The 12,964-nt window shown below is 44.1% G+C and overlaps 1 protein-coding gene across 1 annotated transcript in view; it reads right to left on the bottom strand.

The window, feature by feature from the left end:
• The window catches only part of PIK3AP1 (phosphoinositide-3-kinase adaptor protein 1), a 128,955-nt gene that overhangs the window by 60,546 nt on the left and 55,445 nt on the right, over nt 1-12,964 (bottom strand). The window contains exon 3 of the mRNA XM_003255272.4: nt 2,635-2,771. Within this exon, the coding sequence (XP_003255320.2) occupies nt 2,635-2,771 (137 nt within the window). The remainder of the gene's footprint in view (nt 1-2,634; nt 2,772-12,964) is intronic.

The following is a 12,964-nucleotide window of genomic DNA, read 5'->3' as shown; positions in this document are numbered from 1 at the left end:
CTTTTCGGGGGATTAATTTTCCCAAACCATCGAGCACCTCGAATAGCTCTTTTAGCTTGCTTTAAGATCTCACACTAAGCCTGCCAAATGGAGTGACTCTGCTGTGCTGGTTACGTGGGGGAATGAGCCTCTCAGTCTGAACTGGTGAGGTCAGGCTCTCCAAAAAACACGGGGAAAGGAGAGATTCCTGACCATAGCGAATCCCTAGATATTCCTCCTAAGACTCTGCTATAAAGTCCTCAGATTAGCCCTTCATGACAAGGGCCATGAGAGGGTATGGCAAGCTTGGACTTTATGACAGGTGATGTAGGGGGTGATCCTGGCTCCCGGGGCTGCTGAGGCTGCACACACATGTGCTGTGGTGGTCATCCCTCCTGCTGCAGGCCCAGCCTTGTCCCACCTATGCCTTCTGCCAGGGAGCATGAGGAGCCAATGAGAATGTGTGTCTCCCCTACTGACAGTCAGGACCCAACCCCGGCCTGCCCCTTCCCCTCCCCCCAGGATCCAGAAGCCTGAAATCGGCAACAAGAATCCTGGGATAACAGGCAGTCAAGACAGGAGAAGGCAAGAGAGCCTGGAAAAATCACAAAGGAGAGTGAAGGAGATCATGCTTTGGTTCCAACCCCCTTTACCCATGGGCACCCAACAGCCTGACCAGAGGGGCATGGGGAAAGCAGGAAGTGGCATGGGAAGATTTAAAATGGAAATGTCCACAAAGGCATGGCCAGTAAGGCAAAGGAGTGAGATAGGCTGAGTATAAAGAACAGGGACTGTGGGGACCCGCCAACTGGGGGATGCATGGCCCATGTACAGGGTTGCTCAGCCCCCGCCAGTCATCTCAGGCCTAATATGACCAGATTCTGATTCAAATGAAGCTGGAAACACAGATTTTTATGCCTAACTTTTTAAAATAAAATATAAAAATAAAGATGGGAGTCTCACCATGTTGCCCAGGCTGGTCTCGAACTCCTGAGTTCAAGGGATCCACCCGCCTCGGCCTCCCAAAGTCTTGGGATTACAAATATGAGCCATTGTGCCCAGCCAATGCCTAACTTTTAAAATACTATGCAGTCTAGACCAGGCGTGGTGACACATGTCTGTAATCCCAGCATTTTGCAGGGCTCAGGTGAACGGATCACTTGAGGCCAGGAGTTTGAGGCCAACCTGGCCAACATGGTGAAACCTCGTCTCTACTAAAAATACAAAAAAATTTAGCTGGGCATGGTGGTGTGTGCCTGTAATCCCAGCTACTTGGGAGGCTGAGGCACAAGAATTGCTTGAATCTGGGAGGCAGAGGTTGCAGTGAGCTGAGATCTCACCACTACACTCCAGCCTGGATGACAGAGAGAGACTCTGTCTCAAAAAATAAATAAATAAACACTATGCAGTCTAAACCAAACATGTCTGATATAGTTTAGCTGTGTCCCCACCCAAATCTCATCTTGAATTGTAACTCCCACAATTTCCAGTGAGAGGAATCTGGTGGGAGGTGATTGAATTATGGGGGGCGGGTCTTTCCTGTGCTGTTCTCATGATAGTGAATGAGTTTCATGAGCTCTGATGGTTTTAAAAAGAGGAGTTCCCCTGCACAAGTTATCTCTCTCTTTGCCTGCTGCCATCCATGTAAGACAAGCCTTTGCTCCTCCTTGCCTTCTGCTATGATTGTGAGGCCTCCTTAGCCATGTAGAACAGTAAGTCCAATTAAATCTTTTTCTTTTGTAAATTTCCCAGTCTCAGGTATGTCTTTATCAGCAGCGTGAAAACAGACTAATACAATGTCTATCAGTTAAATCTGGCCCAAAGAAACAGTTGGCAACCCCACGTAGGAAGTGCTTGCCCAATGCCTCACGGCCTCAGCCTACACAAAACCACCCACAAGGGTGAGGAAGCCAGTGCTGCCCACTGCCAAGGCTCCCACGCCCTCTTGCCTCAAGGAGCCCACAAAGCCATCTTAGCAAAGAGCTTGTATCCATAAAGGAAGCATTCTGCTGCTCTGAACTATCATAAATGCCACATGTTTTTAATTAGGAAAGGAAAAATAATGAAAAACCATCAGTACTAAGGTAGGATTCAAATGGCAGTGGCTCATCAGTTGGGCCCTCACACTCAAGTCATCTGTAATGTATGCCCCACCCCTGAAAATGCTAGTCATATGATGTATGGCATTGATCTGATCCCTTTAAAAAGCAATATTGGCCAGTTGGTTAGAGCCATCAAGCTTCAAGGCACTTCCTTGGGCCACGGCAGTGGCCAGCGATGGAGAAGCAAGCTGTCAGATGCCCAAGATGCATTTCCTTCCTCCCAGCACTAGGCTACCAGGAAGAGACACAGGCCTCTAACTCTAGGGTTAGCGTTAGTGTCTGGTGGTCTCCTAGGTGCTCTATGTTATTACTGATCCATAGAACAGAAGTCTTAGACTGATGACACACATCTCCCTGGGCTAGTCTCTCTCTTACTCAGGGGAGCTGGGTGTCTCCAGGCCGGGGTAACAGGGTACTCAAAAGAAATCCCAAAGGAAGGCTGCAATTATACTGAGGTGCAATACGAGAACCCACTCTCTTTACTGCAACAATTGCATGCATTTGAAAAGCTCAAGTGCTGACATCCAGCTACCAGGCCCCCAGCAGTGCCTACCCCACAGCGAATGCGGTCCGGCTGCACCACCATCAGGTTCCCAGGCGAAGTCACCGTCGTCAGGCTCTGCTGCTTCGAGTAGGAAACAACCTTCTCGTCCTCAGGCTCAGTGTCAGTGACTGAGTCACAGCCAGAATCTACGGAATAGAGGACACCACTGAATGGGAACGGCAGGAAGGAGAACTGGTGGACATGTTCCACTCCATGAGAGCCCCAAATATTGCAAAATAGGAAACGGCTCTGAATGTCAAACCAATAGAAGCAGAAGGGACTGACTCAGGAAATCATGAAAGGGGACCTAATGAAGAAAAGCCAACCAGCATGTAGTCCACAGGGCAGGATGACAGCAAGAAAGATGACAATGGTGGAGGGGAAGGCCAGAAAGTCTGAGGCTGCAGGTTTAGTCTTAACCAATGGGTTTCCGGAAGCTTTACCTGCAGACTTCCTGCAGGGATGAAGACGAGTGAGGAAAGGAAGGAGGCCCTTTCCCCTTAGGTGGATTAAGTAGGGACTGTCCACTTAAAGGTCATTCTTGGAACATCAAGTAAAACCTGCACTGTCCAGAAAGCCACTAGGTCTCAGGGTTATGGCTAGCCAATGTATCCCCCCTGGAAGCAAAAGTGAAAAGCAATCATTTTCAACAAACTTTAGATAAATCTAACCAGGCTCCACAGATAACACCTGTACCATGGAAAGATTGGAGCATGCACAGAGTCAGGGCTGGTGAGCAAGGGTGTGCAAATGTGTGTGGTATTGGCACAGAATGAGACGCTGCTGAGAACCTACCAGAGCTCTAAGGCAGGGGCTCTTAACCAGAATCTGTTAATTGATAGACCTACCTCTGAGATTGTGTGCAAGATTGTGTGTGTGTGTGTGTGTGTGTGTGTGTGCATTTGCCTGCACTTTTCTGGAGATAGTTCAAAGCATTCATCAGATCCCCAAAGAAGGACAGAATCCCAAAATGGTTAAGAATGGTTGAGAGGGCTGGGCGTGGTGGTTTATGCCTATAATCCCAGCACTTTGGGAGGCCAAGGAAGGCGGATCACCTGAGGTCAGGAGTTCGAGACTAGCCTGACCAACATGGGGAAACCCCGTCTCTACTAAAAATACAAAATTAGCCAGGTGTGGTGCACATGCCTGTAATCCCAGCTACTTGGGAGGCTGAGGCAGGAGAATCACTTGAACCTGGGAGGCAGAGGTTGCAGTGAGCCAAGATTGTACCACTGCGCTCCAGCCTGGGTAACAAGAGCGAAACTCCGGCTCAAAAAAAAGAATGGTTGAGAGGAGAGAAAAGTTTCATCAGTCTATTTTTTGGGTTTGCTCTTATTCATTCCTTAACTACTTATACAACCAGCCAAATGTTAGGTACTTGGGGAACCTGAGGATGAATCAGACACTAACGCCGCAGCCTTCAGAGAGTCCATCATCTAAAAGGACAGGAGAGGTGAGAAGCAAGGGTTAGTTTGGTTGATTCCTGCAGCCTGGTTTCCTGGAAGAAAATTGGCCTCTGCAGAGTTTGTGGCAACTGTCCTGGTAGAATGCTAGGGTAATGAAACAGCTGCTGATAGGCACCCTAGAAAGCTGTAACCACAGGCTTTCACCCTAGACCCCAGGACATGCTAGGAAGAGGCTGTGCTTCCACAACCATAAAGGCTGAGGTGGGGGCAGGGCTACAGGGCCTCAGTACCACCGTATCCTATTGCTGTAACTATAAGACACTGACCCCTGGCCTGCTCAGGCCAGCAGAGGGGCCGGGGCTTCTTCCCCAGCCATGCAGCTTAAAATCTCAGTAGCCTAGAGTGGAGGTCCTGTCCCAGAGCCTGGCATCTGACTGCTGAATGTCTATGGGCTGCCCTAGAGAGCAACGGGCAATGAGGCATGTACTCTTGCCACTATTCCCCCTCCATGATTTTTCCCAAGACATGCTACTCCAGAATGCCTATTTGAATGCTACCAGGTCTTTGTCCTCGTCTGTACGTCAGGCAGAATCTAGTGTTAAGAGGTAGAGCAAAGGACCCGGAGTGTTCTAAGCAAGGCGATATGGTTTTTAGCTGGGCATCAGAACCATCAGTCTCCTCCAACTCTCCTTTCTAATCCTCCTGGCTCTCCCCTCACTCCCTGCAAAAGCTAACACAGTAGGCTGCCATTTTCTCTGCTGGATATGCCCTTCCCCACACCTTTCTCTCCTTGACTGATCACTTCTAAAACAGCCAGGGCCCATCACCCTGGACAGAGCTATACATGCCACCCAAGCAACCCTCACTCAGCACAGGAGCTTGTAATGGAAAAAGCCAAAAGATCAGGGACAATTCATAGTCTTCTTCTTAAGGATTTTATGAAGTTTCAGTTAATTATTATTAGATTCCTGGACATACCATTTTAAAAAATATTTCTGAGGTTCTTCTGGGATGAGAAAGTAATCCCATGGACTTGAAACATTCAGTCAGTTACTTAAAATAGAAAGAAGCTCCTTGGAACTATTTCTTGCTCCAGAATTTTTTAGATACTATCCTGAGTGGCCACAGTGGCTGGAGTAGCTCAAACTCTTGCCAATTACCTATTCTAATATACCACACAGGTATAACCTCTTTGGGATGGACCCACAGTGCAGTCTACCATTGTTTCAACAAAGACAAATCCTTTATTTCTCCCAAATTACTGGCCCACTAGTCTTCTGGCCAGAGTCAAAGCCCTAGTAAATGTAACTTAAAAAAGAATGGAGAAAATATAAATTAGTCAAATGAGAAAGGAATGGTAACTACACATATTTTAAGAAACACATTGAAGTGAAAAGTCTATGGTAAGAATTCATATTAAAGTGAGAACTCTGTGCTAAGAAAATCTCAACGCAGCCAGGTGTGCTAGCTCACGCCTGTAATCCCAGCATTTTGGGAGGCTGAGGTGGGAGGATCACTTAAGGCCAGGAGTTCGAGACCAGCCTGGGCAACATAGTAAAACTCTGTCTCTACAAAAAAAAAAAACATAATGCAATTTTAATAGAAAAATATAAAGTATTGAAATTGTCTTTAAAGAAGTAAAAAACCTGACTAAATCAATAACCATCAAAAAAAGTAATAACCATGAAAAAACACTCCTCAGTTTTAAAATAATATTTAGAGTAAAAGCCACACAACATTCTTTGAATTGAATTTAACATTTTATTTGGGACAATGTTCTTCTTTATAATACTAATTATTTCCTACCCTGGAAAACTCCATTTATATAGGTATTACGTCTTCTAGTAAAGTTTTAAAAAATAATAAAGGATAGTCCTATTTTATATTAAAGTTATTAAAAAACAGAATGGACACAGCAATTGAATACAAGAGATAGTCCAGAATTAAGGCTTCATTCCCATAAAAATTTAATATGGGATTTTAAAAAGCATTAAAAACCAGTACAGATCTGTTCTGCGAAAGACATTGTCAAGAGAATGCAGAGATAGGCCGTCGTCTGGGAGAAAATATTGCAAAAGACATATCTAATAAAATACTTGTACCCAAAATATACAAAGAACTCTTAAAACTCAACAAGCAGAAAATATAAAGCCTGATTTTAAAAAAGACCTGAACAGACACTTCACCAAATAAGACACATCTGTGTATCTTGAAAAGATGGTGCACATCATATGTCATCAGGGAAATGCAAATTAAAACAGCAATGAAATAGCACTACAAATCTATGAGAATGGCCAGAGTCGAGAACACTGACAACATCAAATGCTGGTAAGGAAGTGGAGCAACAAGAACTTGCATCCTTTGCCGAGGTTCTTCTCCTTTGCTGGTACGAATGCATCCTTTGCTGGTAGGAATGCAAAATGGCACAGCCACTTTGGAAGACAGACTTACAAAACTAAACACAAGCTTACTAAACAATCCAGCAATCACGCTCCTCAGTATTTACCAAAAAGAATTGAAAACTTACAGTCACACAAAAACCTGCACACAAATGTTTATAGCAGCTTTGTTCAAAACAGCCAAAACTTGGAAGTGACCAAGATATCCTTCAGTAGGTGAATGGATAAAGTGTGGTACACCCAGACAATACAATACTATTCAGCACCAAAAAGAAATGAGCTGGCAAGCCGTGAAATGCCATGGAGAAAACCTGAATGCATATTACTAAGTGAAAGAAGTCAATCCGAGCCAGGCATGGTGGCTCACCCCCGTAATCCCAGCACTTTGGGAGGCCAAGGTAGTTGGATCACCTGAGGTCAGGAGTTCGAGACCAGCCAGGCCAACATGGTGAAACCCTGTTTCTACTGAAAATACAAAAATTAGCCAGCCGTGAGGCTGAGAGGCTAATACAAAAATTAGCCTCTCATGAGGCTGAGGCAGGAGAATCACTTGAACCTGGGAGGTGAAGGTTGCATTGAGCCGAGATTGCGCCACTGCACTTCAGCCTGGGAAACAAGAGCAAAACTCCATCTTAAAAAAAAAAAAAAAAAAAAGAAGCAGCAGCAGCCAATCTGAAAACACACTGTATGATTCCAACTATATGACATTCTGGAAAAGGCAAAACTATGGATCAGTGGTTGCCAGTAGTTAGGAGGAAAGAAAGAATGAATAGGCAGAGCACAGAGGCTTTCTAGGGCAATGAAACTACTCTGTATGATACTATACTGGTGGGTGCATGTTATTAGACATGTGTCCAAACCAATAGAGTATACAACAGTAGGTGAATCCTAATATAAACTCTGGCCCTTGGGTGAGTGATAATGATGCATCAATGTAGATTCATCAGTGGTAACAAATGTGCCACTCTGGTGCTGGATGTTGATGGGGGTGGGAGGAGGTTGTGTGTATGTAGGGGCAGAGCAGACATGGAACTTTGCATGCGTTCCACTTAATTTTGCTATGAACCTAAAACTGCTCTAAAATATAAAGTCTATTCAAAAATATTAGCCAGGCATGGTGGCATGTGACTGCAGTCCCAACAACTCGGGAGGCTGAGGTGGGAGGGTCGCTTGAGTCCAGGAGGTGGACTCAATTACGCCACTGCACTCCAGCCCGGGTGACAGAGCGAGACACTGAGAAAAAGATAGGAAGGACGGAAGGAAGGAAGGGAGGGAGGGAGGGAGGGAGGGAGGGAGGAAGGAAGGAAGGAAGGAAGGAAGGAAGGAAGGAAGGAAGGAAGGAAGGAAATAAAGAGAAAGAAAGGAGGGAGGGAGGGAGGGAGGAAGGAAGGAAGGAAGGAAGGAAGGAAAAGGAAGGAAGGAAGGAAGGAAAGGCTGGGCGCGGTGGCTCATGCTTGTAATCCCAGCACTTTGGGAGGCTGAGGCGGGTGGATCACGAGGTCAGGAGATCGAGACCACGGTGAAACCCCGTCTCTACTAAAAATACAAAAAAATTAGCCGGGCATGGTCGCGGGCGCCTGTAGTCCCAGCTACTCGGAGAGGCTGAGGCAGGAGAATGGCGTGAACCCGGGAGGCGGAGCTTGCAGTGAGCCGAGATTGCGCCACTGCACTCCAGCTTGGGCGAGAGCACGAGACTCCGTCTCAAAAAAAAAAAAAAAAAAAAAAGGAAGGAAGGAAAGAAGGAAAGAAAGAAAGGAAGAAAGGAAGGAAGAAAAAGAAAGAAGGAAAGAAAGAAAAGAAAAGGAAAAGAAAAGAAAAGAAAGGAAGGAAGGGGAAATCATTACAGACTAAATGAAATGGCTCGTGAGACAGATGATTCAGCAGATGGTGCCGAAAATATTATCTATGAGGGAGAGGGGAAAGTGAGGGGTACTATTTAGATTCTTCCTAATTCTTTTTTTTTTTTTTTTTTTTTTTGAGACGGAGTCTCACTCTGTCGCCCAGGCTGGAGTGCAGTGGCGCGATCTTGGCTCACTGCAAGCTCCGCCTCCCAGGTTCACGCCATTCTCCTGCCTCAGCCTCTCCGAGTAGCTGGGACTACAGGCGCCCGCCACCACGCCCGGCTAATTTTTTTTTTTTGTATTTTTAGTAGAGACGGGGTTTCACCGTGGTCTCGATCTCCTGACCTCGTGATCCGCCCGCCTCGGCCTCCCAAAGTGCTGGGATTACAAGCGTGAGCCACCGCGCCCGGCCTAGATTCTTCCTAATTCTTATAACTACAAAATGAAATTTAGATGGATTAGAGGTTAAAATGCAAAATAAAAATAAATAAATTTTAAAAATTAAAAAGAAAATACATGTGAACATTTTACCAGTGGTTTGGGAAAATATTTGTTAAACAAACAAAAAAAATCACAATCTAAATAAGCAAGACTTGATAACATAAATTTAAAACTTTAGTAAACAAACAAAAAACTAAAATCAAAATGCTGTAGCAGCATCATTCCTAACAGTCAAATGGTGGAAACAGCCCAAATGTCCATCAACTGATGAATGGATAAACAAAATGAGGTATGTCCATATAATGGAACATTACTCAGCAATAAAAAGAAATAAATTTCAAAACAATATGTTGTTTTATGTAGACAGAGACACATTTTCTTATTATAATAGATAAATAAGGCCGGGCACAGTGACTCACACCTGTAATCCTTGCACTTGGGAGGCTGAGGCGGGTGGATCACCTGAGGTCAGGAGCTCGAGATCAGCCTGGCCAACATGGTGAAACCCTATCTCTACTAAAAATACAAAAAATTAGCCGGGCATGGTGGTGGGCGCCTGCATTCTCAGCTACTCAAGAGGCTGAGGCAGGAGAATTGCTTGAACTCAGGAGGCAGAGATTGCAGTGAGCCAAGATCGCACCACTGCACTCCAGCCTGGGCAACAAAAGGGAAACTCCATCTCAATAAATAAATTAAATAAATAAATAAATAAATAAATAAAAATGAATGATATACTGGTACACGCTACAGCATGCATGAATCTTGAAAACATTATGCTAAGTGAAAGAAGACAGTCATAAAAGACCACAAATTATATGATTCCAAAAAATGATATGTCCAGGACAGGCAAATCTATAGAGACAGAAAGTAGATTAGTGGTTGCTTTGGGCTGGGGAGATTGGCAGGATTGTGGGACAATAGCTAAGAGGTATGAAATTTCTTTCTGAGGTGATGAAAATATTCTAAAATTGATTGAAAATATTCTAAAATTGGCCGGGCGCAGTGGCTCATGCCTGTAATACCAGCACTTTGGGAGGCCGAGGCGGGTGGATCACGAGTTCACGAGATCGAGACCAGCCTGACCAACATGGTGAAACCCCGTCTCTACTAAAAGTAGAAAAATTAGCTGGGCGTGGTGGCACGCGCCTGTAATCCCAGCTACTCAGTAGGCTGAGGCAGGAGAATTGCTTGAACCTGGGAAGTGGAGGTTGCAGTGAGCCGAGATCACGCCACTGCACTCCAGCCTGGTGACGGAGAGAGACTCCATCTCAAAAAAGAAAAAAAAGAAAATATTCTAAATTGATTATGGTGAATATTGCACAAATCTGTGAATATACGAAAAAAACATTGAATTGTACACTTTAAATAGATAAATTGATGGTATGTGAATTATACCCTAACAAAGAAACCAATGGCAGGCTGGGTGCGGTGGCTCATACCTGTAATCCCAACACTTTGGTAGGTTGAGGCAGGTGGATCACCTGAGGTCAGGAGTTCAAGACCAGCCTGGCCAACATGGTGAAACCCCGTCTCTACTAAAAATGCAAAAATTAGCTGGGCATGGTGGTATGCGCCTGTAATCCCAGCTTCTCAGGAGGCTGAGGCAGGAGAATCACTTGAACCCAGGAGGCAGAAGTTGCAGTGAGCCGAGATCGCACCACTGCACTCCAGCCTGGGCAACAGAGCGAGACTCCGTCAAAAAAAAAAAAAAAAAAAAAAAAAAAAAAACCCAATGGCAAATCACAAACAGTTTAAAAATTTGAAGTAAAAATGACATGGGCTAATCTTCTTAATATATGAAGATGTCACGAAATCTCTTTTAAAATACCTCAAGACCAATAAGAAGACAATTCATAAAAGAAGGAATACAAATTACCTCCCCATTCAAACAAATATAATTCATTCTCACTAGTCATCATGAGAACACAAATGAAAATACAATGCTGTCTTGCTATTTTACCTTTTCAAATTAGAAAATGCTGTGAAGTACACTCAATAAACTTTAAACTTTAAACAGTGCGCAGTTTAAAGGTGACTGGAGGACAGATACTCCCCAGCTGCTGAGGGAAGTACAAACTGCACAATCTTTCTGGAAAGCCATGTGTCCACACCCAGAGAAAGAGAAGGCCTTGAAAATGTTCACAGCTTTTGCCACATAATTCTATTTCCAGAAGTCTCTTTTAAGGAGGAAAATAAAAGTCCAAAATAAAGATTCTGAACCAAGAGAATTTGCATCAGTGAAAAAACTGAAAACAACCTGAAAGACTATTAAAAACGTTATTTTCAAAGAGTTCTGAGTGACGGTAAAAGCTTACGGCATGCGAAGCAAAAAACCAGGATATAAAATTGTATCTCAGATGCTGCAGGATTTCAATTACATAAAAAATGCATTTTAAAAGGTCAGAAGAAAATGTGCGGCTGGATTCTGCATGCTTCTTTCCACTCTCCCTCCCTCCTTCCTTCTACCATTTTATATATTTTAGTATTTTCCATAGTGAGAAAGCATTTATTTGATAATGGGGGTAGGGTAACAGAAAAAGTAGCAACTGAATCTATTAGCTAATCATTTTTTTTTAAATAGGCACAAAACCAATTCAATCTATTAGCTAAAAATTCTGCCCAAGAGCCCAGCTTGACACAAATGAGATTGATGCTAATAGTGCGGCACTTGGCAGATATTTCCCAGCATTCAGACAGGCCATACAAAATAAACAATTCCTTCCAGTAGGTCTATTCATTTAGTCACCTTAGATAGCCACCGGCAGCTCACTCATTTCAGGAAGTTAGGCAGGATGTCATTCATTCTGCAGGGTTATTCTTGTGGCGCTGATTGACAAGCCACAGTGGCCTCTTCCACAATGCACTACAGAGAAGGCAGAGTCCCAACAGGGCCAGGATCCAAGCACTTCAGCAGATTAAAAGTTTCCTTCAAAGGAAATGCCCACTCAGACATAAGCACTGCTCTTACCCACCTGACAGAGTGGGGTGGTCTCAGACCTTCCCACCTGAACATGTAGATCCCTCTTAGACCACTTCCCCTTTTGAAGATAATACCACCTTTGCTGTCCTGAGACTCAAATAATAATGCTTGAACGAAGGTACTCTGAAAACCCCAAGGATCCTCCCCAGTGTAAAGTATTATTAAGATGCCAGTAGCATCCTCACTGCTTTAAAATTTCACAATATCCTCTCAGCTTTTATGAAGTCTAGAGAAACTCTGGAGAAATGATTGAAAAAGACTTTCTGTGTGCATCTGGTTCTTCAAAGTGTCATCTATAAAGGATCCATGTAATAAATACTCCTTGAATTCTATGGCAGGAAAAGTCTGTCTCTTCAGAGAACTTGAGTGCTTTCTCTTATCAGACAAAAGGAACGAGCAAACATTGGTTTATTTCACCTTTGGCCCTTGCTGCCGGGTAGCTCGGTGACAAATTTGGTTCTTAGCCTCTTTCACACTCCTGTCCAGGTCCTTGGTCTTGCCTATTTCTCTTTTTTATATTGTGTTTAATTTTTAAGACTGCTTCAAATACTTTGGAGATCCAGTCAGTATATGAGTCACTGTCTCCCAAACCAGTGTCTGGTCTGCGGAAAGTCCTTAGACACGTTCTTTATGAGAATCGGTGTCTGGGCTCTTCATTTAGATCATAATGCCTTTTAAATGGGATGCAAGAACTTTTCAGATTATATGAATGACCACGTTATAAAGGGGGTCCTGCCACAGGAGTTTGAGCCTGTGTTTGTGTCTGCAATCTCTTTGCAGGTAGGTCATGCTATGCTAAATGTCAAGAGGTTACTGAGGAAAGAAGGGGGCAGGATGATATGGAAATGAGGCATTTGTGCCAACTGAACACAAGGAGATTTTCCTGTATACTACTTTAAATAGAGAAATGTGGTGGGAGATCCAAGCCCCAGAATAACACAGGGGAGACGCAGCAAGACTCCCCATAGATTGGCGAGTACCACAGCCTCCACACAGTGCACAGGACGCTGCCACAATAAACCATCATCCTCTATGACAAAATGAACGTGGTTGATTTGCCTTTTATTTATTTTACACCTGTATTTGTGTCTTGTTCATTTGTTTTGCTTTTGGAGTTGGGAAAGAACAATAAACATAAAGAATTAAATATGTATGACTATAGAACATACAAATAAAAAAAGAGTTAAATAGGCTGGGCGAGGTGGCTCATGCCTGTAATCCCAGCACTTTGGGAGGCCGAGGCGGGCAGATCACAAGGTCAGGAGATCGAGA

Source organism: Nomascus leucogenys, chromosome 3 (assembly GCF_006542625.1).
Source record: "Nomascus leucogenys isolate Asia chromosome 3, Asia_NLE_v1, whole genome shotgun sequence".
NCBI lineage: Eukaryota > Metazoa > Chordata > Mammalia > Primates > Hylobatidae > Nomascus > Nomascus leucogenys.
This window is presented reverse-complemented; position numbering and strand designations above follow the sequence as displayed.